This window comes from Clavelina lepadiformis, chromosome 3 (genome assembly GCF_947623445.1).
Source record: "Clavelina lepadiformis chromosome 3, kaClaLepa1.1, whole genome shotgun sequence".
Classification (NCBI taxonomy): domain Eukaryota; kingdom Metazoa; phylum Chordata; class Ascidiacea; order Aplousobranchia; family Clavelinidae; genus Clavelina; species Clavelina lepadiformis.
Window position 1 is genome coordinate 21,751,339 of NC_135242.1, and position 25,685 is coordinate 21,777,023.

General features: G+C 36.4%; 2 protein-coding genes across 3 annotated transcripts; both read right to left on the reverse strand.

The window, feature by feature from the left end:
• Positions 1–745: 745 nt before the first annotated feature.
• LOC143450278 (cGMP-specific 3',5'-cyclic phosphodiesterase-like) lies at positions 746–18,654 on the reverse strand. Of its 2 annotated transcripts, none has more exons than XM_076950757.1 (19): positions 18,393–18,654; positions 13,577–13,721; positions 12,118–12,285; positions 11,758–11,916; positions 11,459–11,548; positions 11,006–11,265; positions 10,831–10,894; positions 10,667–10,714; positions 10,253–10,387; positions 9,795–9,938; positions 9,493–9,639; positions 9,256–9,384; positions 8,902–9,011; positions 8,058–8,246; positions 6,992–7,136; positions 6,657–6,815; positions 3,200–3,281; positions 2,860–3,002; positions 746–1,943 (listed from the first exon to the last, which is right to left on the reverse strand). In XM_076950757.1, exons 1-19 carry the CDS (start codon positions 18,410–18,412, stop codon positions 1,746–1,748), a joined length of 2,535 nt encoding a protein of 844 aa, XP_076806872.1. In that variant the 5' UTR covers positions 18,413–18,654; the 3' UTR covers positions 746–1,745. The 2 variants fall into 2 exon arrangements, with proteins under 2 accessions (XP_076806872.1, XP_076806871.1); XM_076950756.1 differs by lacking the exon at positions 18,393–18,654 and adding an exon at positions 13,869–14,448.
• A 2,558-nt stretch (positions 18,655–21,212) lies between these two features.
• Positions 21,213–25,587, reverse strand: LOC143450080 (lysosomal amino acid transporter 1 homolog). Its single transcript, XM_076950488.1, has 8 exons — positions 25,305–25,587; positions 25,131–25,224; positions 24,722–24,848; positions 24,335–24,531; positions 23,669–23,755; positions 23,270–23,350; positions 22,943–23,047; positions 21,213–22,759 (listed from the first exon to the last, which is right to left on the reverse strand). Exons 1-8 carry the CDS (start codon positions 25,517–25,519, stop codon positions 22,643–22,645), a joined length of 1,023 nt encoding a protein of 340 aa, XP_076806603.1. The 5' UTR covers positions 25,520–25,587; the 3' UTR covers positions 21,213–22,642.
• Positions 25,588–25,685: the final 98 nt, after the last annotated feature.

A 25,685-nucleotide genomic window follows, 5' to 3' on the forward strand; every position in this document is an offset into this window, starting at 1 on the left:
ATTACATAAACTTATAATTACAATGATATTGTAATTAATACAGTTTAGTCAAACTATGTAGTAACGTGATTACTAAGTATTTAGTAGCGACTTATTCTTTTCATTAGTTTTGTTTGTATTAATGGGTTGACTTTGTGAGGTTTCTTTGAAATTTTTTGAAGAAACAAATTTTTGTACGGTTCAATCGAATATGTTCATAAAGTAGGCTACAAGTTTTTTGTGGGCAAAGCGATGTGGACTGTTTCACATCGTATGATATGTTCCATGGAGAAAAATAGCTAGCCTGTAATAGCTATTAGTATGGCGATGTACCTTGAAAAAACTACCATATTTCAAACTTTTTACCATTTAAATTATACGAAAAACAGCGTTTATCACAGTTAAAACATCACTGTCGTTAAAATATGTCACTTTTACAGATTGAGACCAATCAGGCCAATGTGAACCATTGGCAAAACTACTGCAAACCTAGCCTGGAGCTTTCAAGCCGTTTATCTTCCGTTTGCAGTCCAGAAATACTTACCAATTCTGAATTTTGTTCGGACAATATCAATCTATTAAAATACATCAATCAACTCAAATAAAGATGAGTGAAACTTGGAGAACTGTACTAACTGGTTCAATTCTAAGTTACAACAAATCAACAACGGTCTTGTAAGCTTTATAAAAGCTGGAAATTAAATTATATCACCTAGGGCCTAGGCTATAGGCCCTCCTGTTCCAAAACCTACAAAAAAATATGCTGTTTGAAGACAACTATCGAAGAGCTGTAATATGTAAAAGAATTTAACTAAACACAGTTGGTTAAGAAGATACAAGGAAATAAATTCAGCACGATGAAGAAAAATACATAGGACAAAAACAGAAAACAAATATGGGCTAAATATTTACTCAAACAAGTTTTTAAGATAGGGAACTACAGTAGTCACCAACGAGCGAATAATAATGAAAAGAAACAAGACAAAAAATGAAAGGATAAAGAATATATGGTGCCGTGGTCCTAATACGCTATAAGCGATGCAAACGCGTTCAGAAAATCAACATACAATATTTTGTGTTGAATACCAACCTACATATTGTTGGTGTCTTAACAACTTGTTAAACTCATTGTAGCATAATTTAGTAATCATAGCTCTCAGTTTAAAATACAATAAAATTTTAAAGCTATTTTATATTGTAATGATAACCTACGTGGTACTATAAATAGTATACGCAAACATGCTCCATATATACGAGGTGCTTTAAGTTTAAAAAACGACATGACTGACAAAACACTGATAAAAACACCACGATAAACAAAAACTAAGTTCCAATAAGCACCAATTCTGTTTAAAAACATAGAAAATAAAGTCTGGGCATTATAGCGTCTTCAAACGCGATCGAACTACGCCTGATCTATCATGTCGAATGCTCTTTGAAGATTGACGGAAATAAGGTGCAAATGCAAAATAAAACGGTACACTTTTTCAAAAATCTTTCAGACGACCAATTTTCTATATCTCAGAGGCAGTTTTATAAATAACTGAAAACCAAAGTTGCGCTTCAGTTGAAGCTCGATGGCATTGAGTGGACAGTCGACTGAATTTTTGCCTAAATGAATTCCACTATACTGCTTATAAATACGACAAAAGCACAATCCCGTATCTATACCGTACAACCGAGCGGGTTGGCATTCGCTTCCTTTTTTTGGGATGCAGTTGCGACTTTCGGGAAGAAAAAAGTTTGATTGCAAAAACAAATAATTTTCACATGATTCGGCACGTTTTGCTTTTCCCCTCCGCCTCCTGTGGCTTCGGAGACTGTGACGCGTTCTCGGACGCCACTCTGTTCTTCCGCCGTTTTTTGGTTTTATTCTCGGAATTATCATTGTCAATCTGGGAGTTGACTGCAGACGACGACTTTGCCTTTTTCTTCGGGGAAAACACAACACGCTCAATCACAACCTTTGAAAAACATAATTTCTTTTGAAAGATTTGAAGTTATATGTTTACGACAACTAGTCTGAGACCTAAGAGGCGCATGTAAGTCCTAAACTTCCTAAACCATAGTCTATAATAATATGTAATGCTTTGAAATACAAGGTATCAAAACGCTAACTGACTGCATAAAATTAATAAGCAATTCAACTGCATTGGTTACCTAATATAGCACAGTATTATGAAAAAAATCTTAACAAATATGGTCGTTTCCATTTGTTGGCAACAACAATGAAATTACCAAAGTCCATATACTCTATAGTCTATAGGGTTACCATATTTGATAATGCGCAATCCCTGACAAATTTACCTCAGTTACATTGACCAACTTTAGAATATTACCAAAGTAGGCCTACATTGTCGCCATTGCTTTTTGTGAAAGAAGGATAAACAGGAAATAATACAAAAACAGCAAAGAAATGTTGCATTGCAATACAGAAAAAAGTTAGAAAGAGTTGGAAAAGAGGTGGCAACCTAGAAAAACTTGGACTAAAATACAATTTTAAAAAATTCCGGACTTTTAAGCATATTTTAGCATTTCTCCCTGACGCAGATTTGAACACTAAATTCCCTGACATGTCAGGAAACATCCTGACGTATGGCAACCCTAATATACTCAAAACATTTGATAATTAATCGATAAAAATACATAGAATTATATCAAAGGAAATCGCAGTTTAACCGAAATGACTTAGAATATACCTACAGCGCCACGTGAATAATAACTTATAGACCAATGTCTTCAGTTAGCCCGCGCACAAGTGATGTTTAAAAAGGAGTCTCGGGGAGATGTTTCGTCTTATTCCGGCATTCTTTAATGCCCTTTAATTGCTTTTATAAATTTTTGACCTTTTCTGTTACATCTTCTTAATTAAAATCTTACCTCTGGCGGTTTTTCATTGGGGTCGATACCCCAGATATAATTTTCTGGGTCCATGTTCCAGTATTTCACCCACAGGTCCCCATATTCTTTCTTGTCTTCCTTCCTTTCCTTGGGTGCGTCTGGATCCGGCTTCCCTTGTTCAACTAAAGGAAAAACAGAAGCGATTGAACGTGATTGATTCAAACAGAGCATTTGTTTCAAAATCAATATTTTGAAACTCCAAAAGCAAACCCAAGGTTCAAAGGCGTTTGTTAAATACAAGTAGGTGCAACTAGATAGTCAACATTAGATGTGGCGGTCATCCAAGTAAATATATTCTATAAGAATAAATGCAACTCACTGGCTCTCTCGCGCCAACGCTGTCTGTTGTCTTTCATTCCGTCTCTCAGTGGTGAGAACTCTGGACAGAAATCGGCCATCATCTGCAAAGAAAAAGAAAGCTTGAAAGGAAAATAAACTGAAACTTAACGACTGCTGTTTTGGCATTGACCTTTCCATAACAGGCATGCCATATTTTGAAGCATGTATTGACAATGGGAATTTTCCCTATTTTTGCAGGATGGTTTGAAAAATCGTCGCCAACGCGACACCAAAGGAATATAGAACTAATTTGTGCCTACAATCAGTCCTTACTCGACCTGTAGAACCTTCTTACGTTACTGAAGGCGTAATTGGTAAAAACAACGTCCCAAACAACAATAAAGTACAAATGAGCTTGCTTTTACCATAACTTTACAGCAATAAATTAATATCGTTAACCACCACGCACGTGACAACGCAAACAATGACGTAGTGATACATACCACAGTCAATTCTGGTAAAAGGTTTATAAAGTAAAAAACCTCAAATGCTATTGGTTGGGCACATGAACTATACTTAAATCGCAAATCAGACGCAAACAAAACAAGGACTTCGTAGAAAACTAAGTTACATGACAAGTATTTGCTAAGCTGCTTTGTGATATGGACGAGAGGACGAGCCTAGGTCAAACATTATGATTGTATGTGAAAGCTTTCCAAGGGGTTAATTTTTTGACAACAAGGAAAGCTGGGCTAAGATTTTTATACGTGGCCAGAACAAACGTCAAGAGCACAAATAATAATTAATGACGCCATATGAAAACAACGCCGTATTATTGTGAAGATTGGCAGCTTCGACAATAACACTAACACACAGTCTCTTCATAATTTATTTGGCAGCATTTTTGCCTGGCGCTCTCCACAGCGTTAATTCAAAATTGAATCAGTAAAGACGACGCTTATTCGTTGTAATAAAAACCATGCAAACAATAACTAAAGAAAATAAAAATAAACATAAAGCGTTCGGTGACGTATTTAGGATTGTGTTGAGGGAGGGAGTTGTATGTATGGTTTTGAATGAACGTATAACTCGCCAAGCCCCTATTATATATGTCTTCTTATAAGCTATAACCCAATAAATAGCCTATGCTATGTAGTTATAGTCGCAAACAAAAAACATGTGATGAACGAAAAGAAACGAAAACATAACAACGCCTCCGACCCCCAAAATGGGTTCGGGAGGGCGCCATGACCCAACGCCCCTCGTCCTAATATCCTAGTGAAATAATTTCCATCTGACTTCTGGCAATATCCTGTATCAACAAAAACTCCGACACATGCGCAGCCGCATTTTACAAACGAAATGGCAAGAGCCGAAAATATAAAAGTCAAACAAGGTGTTACGGCAAAAATAAATTTTACGAGTATGGAAGAACAAGTTTAGAAAATTCGTTAACATTTACGGTTCGCAGTAATACGACCACATAATAAATTTCATGGTTTCAAAAGCGCTATAAAACTGTTTGAAAGCTCGTGTAGGGATTTCAAGAACAAGTTTGACGGTGGAAGAACCGTGCTAACCTGAATAGTATGATTAATAAAAGCAAAAGCAGGATAGATAGAACCTCCAAGGTTAAATTTAATTCATTAAAGAACAAGTTTAGCTCACTTCGCTCAACCCGCTGTTAACCGGGTTATAAGAAATGAATATTTCACGACAATTCGCTCAACCTAGATGCGGACTGGAATGAGCCCAACGGCAGTGTAGTCACGTTGATTTATTTTAAGCAAACAGGCGGGGTCTGGCCAGTCATACTTGATCTGCGCAGGCATGTGTATTGATAAACAACGATCGAGCTTATATAGCGCTTCTGCCTTTAAATAGAAATCTTTTCTAAGCAAAGTACAGGATCGCGTGACTAAATCTCGTGAATTTTCCCGCACACTATAGCCTATTTGTTTGTTATATCGCATTACAAAACGTTTCACATTGCTGTAAGTACCGAGATGATCCAAAATTGATGCTATAGCCTACTTTACCTGAAAATTATCTTCATTTCTGAATGAAGAAAACAAGTCAATCCAAATTATTTAGATACCAAATCGTAGTCTATTTGTCTTCCTGAATATTAAAACCCTAACCCTGTTAAAATGCAATAGAAATTGCTGAAAATAAACTGGTTTAAAATACTTGCATCGAAAATCCTCTGTTTTGTATCACTTGAACATAAAATCATCAAACAAATACAAGACCATCACAGTGCAGTAACAAAGTAATGTAGATTTCTCGTTGACTAATCTAACCCAGGAATGCTGAAAAAAGTCCACAAAACTTCCACACACTTAATCTCTAAGGCTAAATTGAACGGGTCGTTGCTAGAAACGAACGACTACTCCCTCTCTCTGTCACACACACACACCACACCCAGGAGCCTTGGGACTAGCCAATTTTTAACTTAATATAAACACTGCGAGTTTTTCGGCCGCTGGTCGGTTCTTGCGCCTAACTTATCAAATCAAAGAGTACCTGAAACTTAATTTACCATTAAAAGTCACGTAAAACTCCCATAACGATCGATTTGATAATCTCGAATAATGAATACAACGTCTCGTTTGAATGTGGGTGAGCAAACAGCCATAAACAGGCTTCGCTTATCGATCTGGTAACGTTGGCGTGTCTTATTGAACAAGAAAATCAATAAGACGATATCCGCCGGGGGAATTCGACTGGCATGTCCCTCAATTCTGTCTATAGCCAGCAGCAAGGAAGTATGTTTTATACGAGGTTCGAAAAATTACTGTTTGTCTTAGTTGTGTTGAAATACATAGTAGTTTTGGCAAATTTGTAATATTTTTAGAATAAAAGTATCAGTGGCCTATACCCAGTTGCAACGGATATCCTATAAATCATTTATTTTCGAGCAGACGATTCAGTAAACATTAGTGCCATTTTGGGTACAAATAGCTATCGCAACCCAGCAGAAATGGAAGGTCCGCACCTTGCTCCAAGTTCAAGAAAACACTATCAATTGGCAGTCTTGTTGAAAAAATATACACCACAAGCTTTTCTGCCTTATCATCTCTTGTTCCCTTGAATTGTGTTCCAAATTAATGCGCATTTCCGCTCGTAAATAAAGATTAGCAAAGCAAGCCAGAGACGAGTTTTATGCTTTGGTCTGTCTCGCTAAGTACAAAGTGTGATACCTTTGTAATCAGTGGAAACAATGCTATATAGTGTTACTTGCTTATCACCTCCGCATTGTAACTGACAATCCAGACTTCGTTTAAGGATCGTTACACACAACAGCGTTTGGCAAAAAGGATTTGACAACCTGCCTTTTAAAATTTAAACAGTTTTCTAAGAAATCGTCCACACGTTTACGTAAAGCACACATCTCTACGTTGGCCCACAGAACATAATCACCAGCATATATTTGTGTTATCGACCAAACGCTGTAAACAATGTTATGCGTACGCTGCCATTCCATTGTGACGCACCTCATACGCCATAGAGCAAACTCCGTCAATGAAACCGATTTGCATATTGGGTAGATCGTCGGACTTGCTACGATCCATCATGGGCATAGGTTCGGTGCCAAACAATTTCCGTTCCTGGTCGCCCTGGTCGTAGAACTCGCTGGTCACTAATTTCGCCATCTAAAGTCAATTGATAATAATTTAATCAGCGATGATTAATCATTTCTTGGCCTTTAACATCAACATGGTCCGTGCAAATAGATAAACAAAACAGAAAGTTTGCCGACGTTAACTTAGCAGTGATAGTATCAGGCTCGAAACTCGCCAAAGACGATTTCAAAATAGTCCAAGCTTACCTTCTGTTGCACTTCCCATGGCTTAGTGATGGACGAAAGATCGCAAGCTGTCATCATCATGGACATCAGTAGCATCCGGTTGTCACCGGAAAAATCTCGTTCCGCCGCCTGCTTTTCCAGAATAGCCTTAAACGTATTTCTTCGCCTGTCAATTACAAAATAATACGTGATTTGTCTCATCATGTAAGACCGTAACGTTTCTTGAGTCGATGAAGAATTCGGTGATAACGGTACCAGATATGCGTAGGCTGAAGATAAGACGACAAAAATGACTTCAGAAAAGAACCCTGATAAGTCAATCATACTTTGGTCCATCGTTAAATGGTCGTGATAATTCATTGGTGGTCACGCGGGTTGACCAAAGTTTGACTTGAATTGAAAGTTAAATTGAGGGTTAGATTTAAATTACATGTTAAAAATTTAAGTTAGGCTAACAAGAAACTGGAAAAAATTGTTACTTTATACCTACGATTTTTTCGGTGAAATAGTGGCGGCCTAACTAAAACCGAGCGAAAAATTAAAACAAAGAGTGTCTCTCAGAGGGTCGCGATAATCCATATACTGTTAGCAACAATGGGATTGACAGAATATGACACAAAGATTTATGACTTCGGCACACTAACGTAATTACATTGTTCTCCTTAACATGATTTTTGCCATTTGATGGGGCTTTTCACGTTTGTATTCGCTTTGGAATTAATCACATCGTAACAATGAGGTTACCATGACTTCTGTTGTTTGCCAAAAAGTTTTGATGAAAATTATTCTATTGACGCAAAGACGAGGGCGTCATTCGCTCTGCAAACATGACGTCAAGTGACACTTAAAACTCAATTTATAATAATTTTAACCGCTCTTGTACATACGGAGCCATATATAACCGTCAAATGGGATTGTCTGAATTAAATTGATTTTGTCATCAGTTTACACGTTTTACTTTACTGTAAAAGCATGGCACAATTTTTTCGCCTATCGTAACATATAACCAGTAACTATACTAGAGTAAAATGATTCAAATTCGGTCGTAGACAAATTTTCAGATCTCAAAGCTGCCAAACCAACTCACTGGAAATACAGGGCAAGGTCTGTAGCCAGAATTGCGTGTTTCATCAGTTCACAAGACGCTTTGAATTCGTCCTCGGTAAAATGTTCGAAAATATTATTTCCCTCCATGCTCGAAATTCTCAAGCACGTATCGTAGTGATGATTCTCCAGCGTTGACGTGTTGTACAGCACCGCAAGTGGCGCTCCGGCTCTGCGGTAAAAATTGAAACCAAACTCTGGTCAGCTTGCATTCAATGTGTTTTTTAGAAAAATAACGCTAAAGTAATAATAACCTTATAGCCTAACACACAAAAGTATACAGTGTACACATGAACCAGGGTGATTAGCCTGAGTGAATGCGCATCATTGTTACTTTCACATCTTGCCATGATCTAAGCCAGGGGTGGGCAACATACGGCCCGCGGGCCGGATCCGGCCCGCGACGGGATTTTGAGCGGCCCGCAGACAGTTTCCGGTCTTACATGATAATGTGGCCTGCGGCCACATTCTACCGCAATCCCTGTATTGCGTCACTGAATAAGTCCAAGTTTGCCAACCTGAGAAAGATGGCCATAAATCTACTTGTTCTGTTCGGGTCTACATACATTTATGAGCAAACATTTTCGACCATGAACATTAATAAGACAAAGCTGCGTTCCAATCTATTCAGGAATCCGGCCCGCCAAGTACTTCATTTTCTCATATCAGGCCCGCCGACCGAAGAAGTTGCCCGCCCCTGATCTAAGCAGACTCCCGGAAAAATCAATGCAATTCTTATGGGCATTCACCGTACAACATACTACTGCGGCAAAGTTTGCAGAACTCAAACAATTTTGACGAAAGCGCACTAATTTTGTGAGGCTAACCTTATCAGAAAAGCGTTGTTCGTTCCTCGATGATCGATGTCGTGACAGAAACCAGCGACGACCAAAGTGAATCTTTCCATTGGGGTGAAAATTTCAGAAATACCTGGAGTCTGTGAATAGCGCGTGACACCACTTTTAAGCAGAAGATAAAAAGACAAACCGTAAGAGGGCGCTAAAGAGCGCACGCAGCAAAGTGGATTGTGATGAATGAAAGGTATCAAGTATAGAAGTATGAGTGCACATAAAAAACACGGGCTTTTGAACAATTAATAACTTAGCAAATTCGTTGAAAATAATTGACCACATAGGAGCTATGCATGGCCTTAAAATAGCTTAAATCATTATTTCATTCACCATTGTGGCCGTTTTAAGTCGATCAAGCATCAGGAACATAGTATGTGCAACGTTGAAGCCATGTCGCCAGTTGTGGTAGGATACGGGACGATAACATCTTCTAACGGAGATCACCCAGCGCATCATTTTCTGCGACAGAAGAAGACACGCGTGGACTTGGTTTGAATTTAGTAAAAATATGCCTCCAAAACCTTCCTTTTCGCATAAACTCACTTATCTTCCAGCTTATGCTTTTACCTCTTTCGGAATTTTGAATAAATTGAATGCGTCCAGATCTTCAAACATCCTCATCGCTCCAAGCACCGTCTCATCATTCGTCATCGGAAGATCAGAGAAGGAGAATTGATAAAGGTTGTATTTCTCCCCCTCTGGGACGGGTTCGTTCTGTTAAAAATACTTTGCATTTGTGCAGTAGTCTGATAACCACATTGGCAATAGGGTAAGCGTCATTATCTAGCGTACAAAGTTAACATACTTAACACTTTAATATACAGTACAAATGTTAAAAGAAATTTCATTCAAATAGGTTCTGCACTTACAATCACTCGGTCCACTTCCTCCGCGAAAGCTCTGGTGTGAAATCGTACAATATCGTCGGCAACATCAGTCTTGGCTTTGTTTATTACGATGGAGTTAAATCCGTTGGCAAACAAGAGTCCATTCATGATGTACGGGCGCACTGACTACAAAAAGCATATAACAGATTACGTTTTATCTTATGACGTCAAATTATGCTTTGACCTAGACTTCCACTATTGAATGCAAAATATTACATTTACTGCAACGTTTATAGCCTAAACGAAAATATACAGCATGGCAATGAGAATCTTTTCACATGATATAAAATGTGCATGGGACCAATTCAATTTTTTCTATAGCACTAACACAATATTAAATGTACTTGATTGTAATTGTAATTGTAATTACTGAGAAAAAAAGTAAGGAAATAACGAGCGAATGAAGAATTTCTACTTTTTGGTTAAATTCAAGTTTAGACCTCAATTATTGCTTCATCATTTTCATCAAATCCCTTCTTTTTATTTGCGAGATGCAGAACCCCAAGCAATCTATCTGCCTCGTCATAATAAGGAACACAAAGAACTGATTTAAGGCTAAATTCTTTCTTGGCATCCTGAAAGCAAATTGTAAACCATCTTTGATAATAATTATAGGCTATACTTTAGCTTGGTTTTCAACAGTTTTCTTTTCATTTACAATTTCTATAAAATCATAAAAAATTTTTGCTTTTCCATTTTCAAATGGATTTAATATCACAACATTTCATCACAAGTTACATCTTTGAGATGTATTTTTAATATTTAACATGCAACTTTGAGGCTTACCAAATTGTCATAATATTATCAGACCTTGAATATCATTGAGTAACATAACATAACTGAACATAACATACCTCCAACTTAAACTCTGAGAAAGGTGTAATTTTTCCCATGTTTAACATCTATAGAATAAACAGAATTATTAAGATAAAGTTTTCTACAATTCAAGTTAAAAAAACGTGTTGAAACATTCAACTACGTATACCAGAATCAGTCAAGAGGAATTTTTGTTTTTTACCTTTTTGGTTTCGACAACTTTTTGAATAACTTTGTGACTAAATATCCAGTCATTCTTTTTTAACCTGAAAGTAAAAAATCGCACAAAACCGCAAAATAAACACAAAATGTCATGTTTGCAAAGCTTAAAACAAACTCTTTGTCAGGAAACGAAATATGTGTATCTAAGTTCTCACTTGATAACATCAACCTTGTTGCTCACTTCTTCTTCGTCGTCATCAAAGAGACCTCCCTTTGATTTTTGTATAAGCATGTCGTAGGATCTTGCAAATTGCAAACAACCTTCGATATTACAGTTGTCAACCAGTGCAATTGCTAACGTGTATCGCTCGCAGGTGATTAGTTCCGATATTTGATGAATGACCTCCTTATTGACATCGTCATACGATCGACTCGGCCACAACTTCGCGATTCTTCCCGAAAGTGTCTCTTGTAGCTGCATAAAGAACAAGATCAATTTCAGTGATTATGTTACGATTAGACAAACATTAAGCACAATTCAAAAGTGAAGCCTTGAAAATGGACTCACAAATTTAAAACCTTTATTCAAATTTAACACTCATGTTTATCTGTGTCTACACAAAACCCAGTATTTCAATACATCAAAAAACATCGCAGTCAATGTTTACCGTTGCTGCTTGTTGTAGCCGTTTTATTTGACTTGAATGTCGACTGTTTTGTATTGCAAGTACACAGAGAACAACAAAATGATCCAGAACCTAAAAAATTGAAATACTAAATACATGTACATAAACCTAGATACAAAAAATATCAACACATCATACTGCAAGTGCTACACATGTGAAAAGAAAATTATAATCTTACGCACTCTTTTCTATTTTATTGGAAAACCTTTGATACAAAATGTGGTTATCCTGTTACCAGAATTAGACAACAACGAGGAAAAGAAATCAAAAACAGCTTTAACCTCTTCATCTTTTTCTGTAAAAGGCTCCTCCGATTTCTTATTTACAACTTCTGCTACACCCACAACCCTATCTTCTTTTTCTAATATCAGGGGATGACATAAGATGTCTCTGGTTTCAAATCCAGTCTTGTTGTCGATTGTTTTGTTAAAATTCTGGTGCTACAAAACATTATGCAACAAAGCTGTTAACAATGCAATTCTCTTTACGCTAATGCACATGACTTCATAAGCAATAGTATGTAACATACTGTCTATAATAAATAGTAAGATAAGCTTTATTTTAAGATATTTTTATCCGAATTTAGCCTAAACAAGTAATACAGCACAGAACGTAAAACATTACCTTACATAAAACATTACCTCATAGGCATTAGCAACATTTATGGGAGTCTTGGTACTCGCTACTAGCCCAGCAATTCCGACAGTTATTGGTACAACCAGTTCATTTTTAGCATCACAAACCACATCTTTAAAGGTAGACTTGGAAGTTATATTCCACAGGCGTGAAGCAAGTTCCTTGCCATCACCCTAAGCACAGGTTCGAAGTAACATATTATGGTGCATTTGCAATGTCTCAACTACTACTCGATCAGCTGTAGTACTTTGGCATTTAGCCATAGTAAACACATGTTGAATCATTATTAATGTGCAGTAAACAATGTGTATTGTGTAGGTGTCATTATCTATTATATTTTTATTTTACTTTCAACTTATTGACCAATTGAATGCAAAATATAACAGAAAAGGGTGTTTGCCTGATAGGCGAATGTTAATTTTACGTCTTGGTTCTTTTAGAGCTGTTTTAACTTGTTTCCCATCAAATAAATGTCACCGGTTTAGAGAACGTTTTTAGCCATAGCCCACAGACTATTTTTTCTTGGCCCAAATTCGTTTGAAAAAAGAAGTTTGGCAATAATATTGCTTACTAAATTCGTAATATATCTATAACCATCTCAATAACAGTTTTAACTAAACAAAACACATTCGCAGTCAATCCGTACAATCCTGGTGATTAACGTCAACATTACGGTTGCGGGCCACCGTTTGAAAATCGCCAAGCTTGTCAAACCTTCAAATAAATTAAGTCATGAAAAGCGATTGTTGCGTTTTCGTCTTCCGTGATTCCCCATGCTTTCATGTTAGGTGCTTCCCCTCACTAACAACCTATTTTTTTGTACGGACACAAGCTAGTTTGGTTACTTGGTTCTACTTTACATATTTTTTATAGTTATACAGAATGTGAAGTTGGTTGGTTTCCCCTTTACCTGATAGCTTAATCGTTTGCCTATCAACAGATGAACTTGATTATCGGTTTTTGCCTGTGGTTACTTATTTGCAAATAAATTTGGTTATTTGCTTACACTGTTGTTAAATTTGAAGAAGTTTTTATAAATTCCAATTGATACAAATCCAAACAGTCAAACTTAACTTTTATTTCTAAAATTTTACATCAACTTCGTAAACAACTTCATCGCGCTTTTCAAAATGACGTCATAATTATATCTAAATATCAAGTTAAATGCTTTCAAATTGCATTGGTGGTCGTAATCGATGGGCTACGTAAAAAAGCAGCTTTTTTTGCAAATAATACGTATTATACGTAAGCTGTTAACTGCTAAACAACTTCGCGCTTGAAATATGTAAGAAAAAAAATTCATAAATAACTTTATCCATGAATAGGTAAAGTCTAACAAGTTATTGACAGGTTATCAACTTCGCTCTGGTTTGCACGAAAATGCTGTAGTGCTCTTTTCGAGTTTGGTTAATGATGCCTATATTTAGTGATAAAAGGATAACCCTCGGAAATGTCAAAACATACCTTTGCGTTATCTCGCATCCAAAACAAACTGCATCTTTCCGCGTTTAGGAGCTCGGCGACGTGACGTAGAGCGCTGAAGCAAAACTTATCAGGATCTTCAGTTGTGGCGAGTTCTCGTGCTAAATCGATCAATCGAGCGTCTTCACTGAAACAAAAATGTTCCTTAATCAGTGTTACACAGAAGAAATTAAAAAAATGGATGAATGCTAGAATGGTCTTGTAAGAGGTTAAAAATGATGAAGGATTTTTTGCAGCAAAATTCATTGAAAATGAAAGGGAAGTGACGTCTTACCGAAGACCACGTTTATGAGAGCGTTTTTTTGTGGGCTTGGAACAAGATTTTTCTGTCTGACCGTGCAGAACAAACGCGTTTCGACTCGCCTTTGACCTCAAGTCGTTCCATTTCAACTTGCTGGAAGACGAGGAACGATTTTGTGAAGCTGGAGTGCTGACAACATTTTTGACAATTAGCTTTCGAGGAACTTTAGACAGTTCATTGGATTGCTTAACGGTGTCTTCAAGTCGACATGGTTTCACAAGTTTATTAGATTTAGCTGATAAACCATTCAAGTCTCTGGTAGGACGATTTCGTAAATATTCACTAAGAAATTTAGGGTTATATTCCAAGTAATTAGTAACTGCTTTTTGCATCTTCCGTTGCAAGTACTGGGCCAGAAACTCTGGATGATCTTCCAAAAATCCTTCCACTTCATTCATCTTGGCCATGGCGGAATTTGGTTTACTTGTCTTACTCCAGAAACAGTTAAAGTAGCCTATAGGGGTTAGGCTATGCTTGACACAGTGTTGTGTTATTGATCATCATGCAAGGCAAGATATAAGCTACGATTACACAGCTCTCAGACCCTTGGTATGAGAAATTATACAAGCAGAAGATAATTACATTCAAAGTCCAAGTGACGACATCTTTCCCCAAGCGTTACACACTAAAGATGCAACGACTTGAAAATTTCGCAAAACTAAAAGCTCAAATTATCTATAGTTTTAAAGTATAGAAAATAGAAACAAGTCCCTATAATTTCTATTTATCAGCAAGTTTATCAGTAGAAGGTGAGGCTGGATGAATGGTATCTGACGCTGGGTGCTTTCTGTAGAAAGTATATTGCAAGTACTAAAACTAAAAAAAGTTACGTGGAAGATATGTGATTAATATTGACATAATAAAAAACACCACGTGGTGAAAATCACATTCAAATATATATAAATGTCGTTGGTTAGCGTATTGCGTCGTCACTTATGAGGTAGCACATGATATGTGTTACATGTTTTGTACGCGTATGGAGATAAACGGAGTGCACTGTTTTTCCAACTGAAAACAAAACATACGTTTGAAAAACAAAACCAACTTAACTTGAGTTTAGCAACAAACCCCAAAATCAAACAAAGCTGAAACATCCCCACAAGCGGTGTTTTTCTCTTTAACCGACTACAACAGTGCGAGGGCTAACGGACTTGCGAAGGACGTCATAGGACTCCCATAAATCAAAAACGAGAGCAAATATAAGCACGAGATGTGGTGAGAGCGGCACAAGGAAAGGCAATAAAGTTTACGAGCAAGAATATGGCGATCAATTTGCTGCCTGACGTTTATACAACTCTGACTCTGCGAAGGCTGTGCCGAAGGGGTTTCGGCGTCAATTCAAAAATACGTCAATGTCATAAATGATTTAATACAATTTACGCAAAACCATGTAATGGCCTTTTCGACAAAGTCGAATTGTCTTTCTAATTACACAGTACCCAAGTAACATTATAGCATATCGCGCATCTTGGAAAAATTCCTTATGCTTGATGGAATGTTAAATCAAAATGCGGTTACAGTTAGTTTTTACAGAAATATTTTTAAGTAATCCCAGAAGAAACCATTTTTTTTTTCTTCACAAACATACAAAAACATTTAAGTCCAACCACAGAGATATTTCCGTAATATAGGCGCCATGTGTAGCATTTGTTGTGGTGTTTGTGACGCAACAAACTTTCACTTATCCACGCGATGTATCTGGAAAAAAATCAATATACTCTTTGCTATTATATACATCGACATACCAAAACCTGTATCAAAATTACCGGTCTTCGAAAGAAGAGCTGTGAATAAATATTGAAGAGCAATAAATATTGCTTTTAAATATTGAAGAGTTAAATTACAATACTTTTTGACCGTTTTTCGCTTGAAAAAACTATAACAACTTTTATTTCATACATTTGTCATATGTCACATGCTTCATGTTGTTGTACAATGGTGCTAAATAATTTCGAAAATCATGTGATTTTAAATCGTTAAAAATGATTCCATATAAGCTGACTTTGATTTTCCATTTCTACAATTAAGCCTGCCAGTGACGTTAATTATCAAATCTACTAAGATTTATCTCGAGTCAGAGCACGTGAGCTTAATCAGGAGTCTTCAACACAAAACCTCATAATAAGTTCCCAAGGCAACTCCCTAAGTTCAGCATACTAGGTACAAGTCAAATTAACAAGAACGCGTTATAATTAGGAGCCACATAATGTATATCAACTTTTCCCCTTGCAGTTTTCTTTTGCAATAACTACACCCAAAAGACATTTGCAAATCGATAAATTAGGCTTTGCGGGAAGGAAATTATCTTTTAAACACTAAATATGCCAGGTGCTTATAGCTTCGACAAACAATAATGATAAAAACATTTCTCAACGGAGCATAACGTTGAATATAGTGGGTTTCTAGCGAGGTGGAATCACCCGTTATCGATCCATATTTACTTCATTGAGACTTGGTCTCATATTTTTCGATATTTTAACATCACGTCTATGCAGTTATCCCCCCTGTTTCCATCTAAATTGGTAACCCGCTCATTTTTGTCATTCTGGGGTCATCAGCATGCCAGCGGAGAAGTGACAATTGAAAATAAAAAGGATCAACACTTCGCAACTTGTATATTTTAGCATTATTTTAGTATACGTTAAATCGAATCTATGCTGTCACTGAACACGAAGTCAAATAATTTTGCTGTAAACTTAAGGAAATCCGGTTATTCGGCGACGTGTAGTGTTGGTTCAACTGAAGTGAAGTAAAAGTTCTGACCTTGGCTCGAATATGACAAATCGTTTGTAATTTCACCTAAGCCTTGGCAATGACAATTTAGTCAAGTTTATCGACCACACGGACATATTCACTTCTTTTCCATTCACTTGTGATTTGCGAAAAATCCTTCAGAGGAAATTAAGTTATAACATTTAAGTTTTTGCCAAAGCAAATCCTAATTTAACATTGCTCTTATTCATTGCAGATGCTTGTAATTAGCACGGAGATTTGCAAACAGCAGACTGCAAGAGCGTGTCCTTATCAAAGCATATTTAGGGTAACCTTAGCGACCACTGCGTCATTTCCAACGGAGAACAACGCAAAATTGACGCTTGAAAACGCCGCACTAGATAATCTAATAATACAAGCTTGTAATAACAGTCTAAGTAAATATCTTGACTAAAATAACCACCCTATTTGCTGAGCTATATTCATAGATTGATAGATAGACTCACAACGCAATAGTGCTCAGCATTGAACAGCGAAAATGGTGACGAAACAATTGCAAAGCAACCATTACAATCTACTCGCTAAAACTATCGATCATAACATGTGTGGCTGTCAAGCCATAATCCAAGTGTACAATATGGTGGTTCTATTACTGTTGTAAAATCGGATTATTAGGCTATTATACTAAGTGATAAGATGGAAGCGAAAATTTATACTAAAGCAAAAACATTCGATTTGGAACAGAATTATAACTTTTTATTTTAGGTCATCCCCAGTTCATTAAAATAAAAAATAAAAAAACCAAATATCTGACGACATTAACCTGGGCAAATTTCCGTCAAATCGGTTTTTGAATAGGTTATGTTTTCGGGCTTGACTATACCGTTGACATTTACGAGCTGGTGAATTATAAAATTTCGTGTTTACTAGGTTCATAAAACATATATTATTGCCACAAGGCAATATAACTTTAAGGCATTAATAATGGCATGGGTATGTGTATTAGAAATGTCAGCTTCAATTCGTCGATCGATGTAATATCAGCTTTGACTCCCGCTGGAAATATGCCAGCCATGCAGATAACAAATAAAGTATTAAATAGCCAGTGTGTGTGCTGTCTTCTGGACTTTGGAACTTGACATGATTTCGATAAAAATTAAATTCTAAAGTTGAACGGTGAACGGTGAAAATAACTGACCGCAGACTCTTCGACTATATCAGAAGAATTAATCTGTGCACAACGACGTTTCTTCACCATCACAGAAAATGACGATAGCAGGCTGTACAATAAAAGATGTGCATTGTGCAGTAGGCTACCGGTCACATAGCTGCGATTCAATTGAACGAACGACGCATCAATTTCCGAGGCAAACAAAATCTGAGGTCTTCGGACCATTTCTTGCAATCACGGAAGAATAGCTAGAATAACTGAATTTGCCTCATACGCCCAAGCTTTACCGTTAATTGTTTTCGTGTGCCCAAACGTGTGTAAATAATTAAATACATATCTATATTCTTTGGCAGGTGCACAGGGCCTGGTGCATAAGATTGCAGACAACAACTCTAAATGCATTTTGCGTCCAACTTATAAATAATTCACTGCAGTGGACCACTTTGATTAAAAAAGGAAAGGCGAAGCGGTAACACTTCAGTGGTAATGTTGTATGCATATTGCTTACCCTGGATACAGCCTATACTTGTCACACGTCTAACGCCTAATAAATCAAGCCGAACAGTTAGGCCTTACTTCCAAAACAGAGAAGCGAAATAGAGAGAATGCGTTACCTCTTATTGTTGTTTTCCATCGCCTTGAAGCAACTTGGAAGCAGTTACCAGCTGTGAAAGATTTGTTTAAATATTTATGGCTTCGGCCTTCACTGCGTGTGAACCTTGTTGTCTGGAAGCTGTACAAAGCAGGCAATGTTACAATGATCGCGTTTTGGCTTCTCGCGCGCTTCATCCAAGAAAACTAACTCACACACTCTTTGCCCATCCTAGTATGAACAAATTTTTCAGCAACTACTAAAATATTTTCAATAAATGCCAAAAATCTGGAAAAGTAAACAAGTTAATTTTTCAAGCGTTGTAACGATAGTTAAATAAAACCAAATCAATACCCGAAAAGCTTAACTTCAGCCCACATTTAGCTGCAGTTTTTCGTAATAGTTGTTATTGGATGACAGCAAGCCAATAACCTTAGTCTACTGCTTACATGGATTTCTTAAGAAAATCTTTTCATTGATCCAGCAGACTATCTTTTCTGGACTTTTGTCCTCTTAGATATGGCTTACCATACTTAGATTGATAGCGCACGCCCGTAGACAGTTTGTTATAAGAAGCGTAGTGCTGAGTTAAGACAAATATTTGCTAAAATATTCCAAACTAATCCCAAAATACCTTCGTTGCTTCCACTTAAACCAAATGGACCGTTATCTGTCCAGAAATATGTCAAAGACTCTCAAACTTTGACACAGCGCAGGTCGCCCCATTCAAATACTGACAAAATGGGCATTGGACAGTTCTTTTCATACATTAATTTCATGGAATGAGTGTCCAGCCATTAAACTAAGTGCATTTGAGGATCAAGTGCTCAACTTAAACAATTAAAGGACGGTCTGCATTCAGTTTGTTTATAGCCTACTTGTGGCCATTATCAACGCTTTCAATTTCTGCTTGCTTGGCTGATGTCAATTATAACCTACGTTCAAATTTAATTGACTACGACTTTCAAACTCAAACAAGCAAACCATTTGCCCTGTGAAACTCTTTTTTGCAAACATTGGTTTTAAACGTATTTAAAGATCCGTTCATGAAGGCATTGACAGCAAAGTGACGTCTTCGCAATATTTAACCAGGATTGCTTAACCGCGACTGTTAGGTTCTGTTAAACAGCCAAAGCTTGAACCACCAGTCTAAGCCCTTTCCCACGCAATACGTGGATTTGGCGGAAGTCTGACCTTTGCTGGCAGCAAAGCCACCGTTCCAAGTGACAAGCTCCTTCACTGATCTACGTCAGTCGCACACGCGTTACATCAGTTGTACGTACAACGGTAACCAAGCTTAGGATTGAAAACCCCGAGTTGAGTTCAACTTATTCAGGTAGGTCTACATCAAAGCAAGTCAATCAGCATTTGTGATCTTCGGCGAAAAATATTTTAGGACCTCACTTGCGTCCTCTGTTTGTTTGCAACAAAGTCTTCTGGCAGTCGTCATTGGTTATCTCTGGAGACTGGAGAGCGACACTCAGCGAAACTGTAATCAATATACAAAGGCTAATCATAACTTTATAGCCAAGGCTTAAAAAGCTACGAAGCTTTACATTTCGTGGGTTAATTATAGTAGGCCGTTAAAAATAATTTAATCTGTCTCCGTTGTATGTCTGTCTCTACCTGGTCTGTATAGCTTCTTCCATAAAATGTAGGAAACATGAAGGCACTGTACGTCTAAAGCAATGTAATGGCCTACTTAATACAGTACTTGCGTTTTGCTGAATCCCTTCAAAATACCTTGAACTAGGTCCCATTTAATACCACACGTTGTGCAGTTTACGCCTTCACTAACCCCAAGTTAGCTACAATGCAATTGGTATTACAATATTTATTTTTGCATCTTGGGTCTGCTTAAATAGACTACACCACAACAAGCTTTAGAAAGCGATTTTATAGATGATTAAATTAATAAAATTATAATTCGTTCCTTAATATTTCCTCTTAACACCAGCTTCGTCTTTATTTTAGTGGTTAACATAGTAACCTAAACCTAAGTTAAATCCACATTCTAATCAAAATCTAACTCCAATAAAATCTTAAATAGCTAAGATCAACTTTTTACATACCCATTCTCCTAACCAAAACTTTCAGCTAGATAAATACTTTTCCATAACCACTTTATTAGGCTGCTGGGTGACATCAAAAAAATATGATACGAGATGTCTGCAACAGAGAATGAAGTCGTCTTAACCGATGGCCCTAAAACTCCCAAGGACAATAAAATCAATAGCAAGATACATTGAACTAGAGACGCGTATTTTCATCAGACAACGGTCGACTAATGTGATTGAATTCCTGTCCTTTTAAGTCGCACACCTGTACAATCCGGCGCACTTTGGCCGATCCATTGGAATCAGATTTTACAGGTTCATGTTCGTTTTTTCACGCCTGGCTGATTCTGACACATCATAACAATAGACGTGACGACATTCGCTTGCTCAAGCGAAATTGCTTCTGAAATATTTACCCGTGTAGGCTGCAATGCATGCAGTTTATAAAACTCAGAAAATCTACAACGTCATTATCTAAGCAATATGAAGATGCGTTCGTCACAGTCACTGACTCACTGCTAGCGCGTTGTTGCTTTTTTAAGGTTTTGGTTGCTTTGACAAGCTTCTGCTATATAATTGATACATATATTGTTTATCGTTTCCGTTGTTCCCGCTTTTTTATCACCTTAATGGAATCCACGGAACGATCTCAACAACGGGAAAGCGACAAACACTGGTGATTTCATATCGACCGGAAAGGAGATTGCCCATAAAATAATACGCGTAACATCACATGTACGTTAGACTGCACTGTAGACTTTCGATACAAACAACAACATCCAGAAGAATTTCAAGCTACTAGTCTCTCAAACTAAGCTTGGTCGTTTATTAATGAGAACTGGATTTCAGCAGATGAAAATGCATACGTTATAAAGATGCAATAACGACAGGTTTTATCTAATATTCAAATCTGGTATTTATCTGCACAATTGTTTGAAACCATGCACTCGAAGTGGCACTTGTGGGAAAACTAGAAAGCATCAAACGCCTAATTCATCGTCACAAGAAGTTTTAAAACAAAGTCAATACCTTAAAGCTTATACCAGAATAATCTTAAGCATGCAATAAAAAATCCGAATCACGCATTTTGGGAAATTTATGGAAATACTATTCCCAAAACTAACTCAGAAATTTCACTAAAAATTCGAAACTGTCGTCAAATTTTGCGATGCCTTATACCCCTTGCACAGCGGAACATACGAGATTTTATTGTATTCTCGCGTTGATGTTTTTACGTTGCAGAAATTTTACAGCTTTATGCAACCAATTGAAGGCGCACGTCATGAAAATGCAGAATGAGGTGTCAAAGGTAAGGCAACTAAACATTTTATAACAGAGTGCGACAAAAAACTTGTAACAATACTTCAGTTACAAAACTTGAATTACTAAGTTTAGTATGATTTCGCATAGATTGATTGATAAAGAATATGCAATGAAAGAATGGGACTAGTTTATTGATGCTGTATATCCTCAATCTTATCACAGCTCAGAGAATCGAATTTGAAGTAGTAAAGTGGCAACGAGTAAAAATATTGTTAAAACATTGACACCAGATTGAGACACCAGTATTTACAGAATATTTTGTTATTTCTGTCATTTTTTCGTTAACTTGAAATGATAAAACCACCTCAAGTTGCATAAAACGCAGCAAACACAAAAAATCCAAATTAGTAATTAAAACATATACAAAATGACACGCTGTAAACGAAACCTTTTTCTTGGTTTGTAAATGATGTTTGTTCGTGTAGGTACAGTCAAATTTACACTTTGACACTTAACTTTGTTATAGCCTTTAGGCTGAGGATTGCTGTGGTTGAAAAAATGTAAGTTTGTGTGGGAATAAATACAAACGCCTCTTCTTCAAAGCAGCAGTACATAAATAAATAATTATTAAAAGTAGTCAATAAAAAGTTAAAAGCTGACCTTACCGTGAAAGATAGGTTCATGAAATTGGCAGAAACTAAGACAGAAACAGCGATATAAGTTGGAGTTATATAAAAGAGCTTTGTGTATTTTGCGTGTGCAAAATCACTTCATGATATCTTGATGTATAGATGACAGTAAAGTTAAGAAGAATGACAACGAAAACCTTTGATGGTTGGTTGTTTTAAGTGGTAGTGTTTGGGAAACTGATTTGCGAATGAGAGATGGCTGGAATGGAGGACAATGAACACAATGGAAGACGCATGTACCACCGTACTGTTAAGCGGGCACCTCATGCAAACGTTGGCTGGTTTTCTTCCTCAAAACTTGATGATTCATCAAGTAATCCAACATTAACCATTCGTTTTCGGCCGCATCGTTTGTTATAATAGAATATCTGGCTCAAAATCTAAGAAAATTCAAAAAATTTAATAAAAAATTATGTTAAGTTACAGTAGTTTGAAAAAGAACAAAAGTAATCTGACTGATGGGTAGTTGTAAAAATTAAAGCGATCCACCGCGACTGACGAAAATACTACATATACAATATTTCTAACCAACAGCATAAGCAACCATTAACAATTAAACATACAGCAAAGTCCAATGAGAGGGTTCCAATAGATCCAATCAACCAGGGAAGATGAAAAACTATGAATTCACCCCATGTGTGTCCTGGGTCTGGGTCCTGTAATAGAATCTGGAACACAAGATTAGAGAAATTGTATTTAAAACAATTCAAGACAAACAATTTAAGTTAATGCATTTTCTAACTAGAACAAGCAGATTTTTAGCAAATTCAAAAAATTTTGCTTCTTTCTTCCCAAATGTCGTGATGTAATCCATGTAATAATGTCCTGATACATTTTGCCGGTCACTGGCAATATCAGCAACGGAGAACTGTATGTTAAACAATACTTACAGATGTTCCATAAAGTGTGTTGCCGGCAACAGCGAGGAAGAACATCATAAATGATACTCCTTCAGTTTCTCCGCGACGATACTGCAAAATTTTGTAATTTAATTAACAGCTGGCCCCGATCGGAATGCGATGTGATCATTGAGTATAATGTAATAAAATGTGCAAATCATTTCCTGTTTAGCAAAATTCAGTTTTAACGCCCATATTACAAATAAATAATTAATTCATCGTGTATCCTTGCTGAGAACCAGCATCGCGACAGTTCAAACCCAACCAATATAACCTACAATTTTTGGGTACAGGGCTAGAGGGTTAGAATTGTCATATAAGCTGTGAACGTATTAGCACAGTGAATGGAAGCTCAAATTAAATAGGAAAAATGCACCTACTGACACTTACATTTTTCAAAATCTGAGGTAATCTCGATCCAAGATAAAACAAAGAAGAAATGCAGCCAATAGCATATCCAATGATTGTCTTTGTGGTCTGTATTAAAGATTACATAATTAGTTTACATAATCTCATCTCACTGTGGTAACGTTAACTTTTCCACAAAAGTGCAGAGTTTGCACTATTTTAGCCTAGTTAGCTAAACTACAACAGCTTTGACCTGCAATTGTGCCTCAGGTGCACAACCTAATTTGCTGTAACAGCGTATGCTGTAATATTTTCAGCAGAAAATATTTACTGAATTTAACTTATGTAAGGTTTTGCAAGTACAACTCTTTCAAAGTATGGTGTGATTGCAACAACAAAACTTAACGCAACAACTTAAATTCACTGAAGACAAACATCAAGCATACTTTCTGTGCCATGGTACAGATATTACAAATGCTTAAAGTAGGTTAAGAATCTGGCATGGGGAACTGTAATTAAAACTTTAACTTCAACACACAGAAGCTAAGTCAAAATCCAAAACAAATAGTGATTTATAAAATACTAAATTATTATTATAAAATTGGTGAATGCAAATTGCACAAACTTGAGCGACATTCCGATACTATTCATGCTAATACTAATGTATGATAAGCAATGAGTTTAATCATTTTGTCATATATGAGTTACCCATTCTATAAATGGAGGATCCTTGCCCACAGAAAGCAAAGTTCTACCAATCCTATTGCTGCTGGAATAAGAGTCGACTGAATTACGTTCAAAATGCATCATGGTCAGCGGCAAGAATACCATCAAACACACACAACAGAGAATTCTTTGGCTTCCTTGTGCTGAAGTCATGGCATCATTAATAATACCATGTCGATCTACAAAAAGTATATGTTTAAGAGAAAGAAATCCCAAACGATTTTGAAAATTTGCAATAAACATGCCACTATTGCGTTAAATTTAAACAAAGTATATAAATGAAATAAACTTACCAGTGATATAAAATACAATCCAAAAATTTTAGTGACTTATCATAACGTGCTTTAAAATGTAACAGTACCAACACACCTTCTGCTATTCGGCGATGTTTCCAAGCATAGTAAGAAAACTGCACAATCATTATGAGATCCATAGAAACATAATACACAGCAGTGTAAAGTTGGATCGGGAATTGATTTGTCAAAATGCAACCCACCTGAAATGAAACAAAATGTTTAACTCTAAAGCATTTACTATCTTTGTGTAAAATATTCATATGTAGCTGGAAAATTGTGTATTCCATGTTACTGGAAAATTTATTAGACTGTAGGTACTTAATATATGCAACTAATCAGTCATAGGTTTTACTTGTTAAAGTTGTTTGACATGATTCATACAGGTAATGCAATAGTATACTTTTTAGGATATTAGACTTAAACATGATAAAATAACAAATTTCGCAAAATTAAAAATATGAAGTATATAAAAAGCAAGATACCAAGTTACTGCTGTCGCCAAATAGCCACAACAACAAAAACCAAATGGAGAGCGCTTCTTCACACTTGCCATTTTTGTAATTCTCATAAAGTTGCCTGCAAATAACATACATGCGCCGAGTACATAGTCAGTAGACCAATATAACAATATGCCCTAGTCATCAATTTCAGCTTACGGTATTGAGGCACAAATCCAACAAAGTATTGAAATCAGTCCTAAAATAAATCCAACTTCTTCTTTCGTATTATAGATGCACTCGTCAAATATATCATACACCCATGGAATAGGATTTTCTTTTAAACAGGATAAGTTGTTGTTACCACTTTCATTGCCAAATGTTGCAATATAATTTGCCTCAAATACAGCACTCAGTGGTTTTATTGGATACATAATTTTAAATGTATTCTATATACAGAAATTTTATATACAAATTATAAGTTGTATCTACAAATACAGAAATAGAAAATATGAGTCTAGTGCACAACAACGCGATGCAATAATTTGTAGATTGGACTCTTGCTACTTAAATTGTGATGTCATTTGGTTGTGCACTTTT

Excerpts from the sequence above, each read along its gene's own strand:
- LOC143450278 (XM_076950756.1), bottom strand. The coding sequence starts at position 14,302 with ATGGCCAAGATGAATGAAGTGGAAGGATTTTTGGAAGATCATCCAGAG. Across the intron at positions 11,266-11,458 it reads GGCTACAACAAGCAGCAACG|CTACAAGAGACACTTTCGGG; the intron begins GTAAACATTGAC and ends TTCTTTATGCAG. Across the intron at positions 6,816-6,991 it reads CATGGGAAGTGCAACAGAAG|ATGGCGAAATTAGTGACCAG; the intron begins GTAAGCTTGGAC and ends AATTGACTTTAG.
- LOC143450080 (XM_076950488.1), bottom strand. The coding sequence starts at position 25,519 with ATGTATCCAATAAAACCACTGAGTGCTGTATTTGAGGCAAATTATATT. Across the intron at positions 24,849-25,130 it reads TTGGCGACAGCAGTAACTTG|GTGGGTTGCATTTTGACAAA; the intron begins GTATCTTGCTTT and ends GTTTCATTTCAG. Across the intron at positions 23,756-24,334 it reads ATCCTCCATTTATAGAATGG|ACCACAAAGACAATCATTGG; the intron begins GTAACTCATATA and ends TCTTTAATACAG.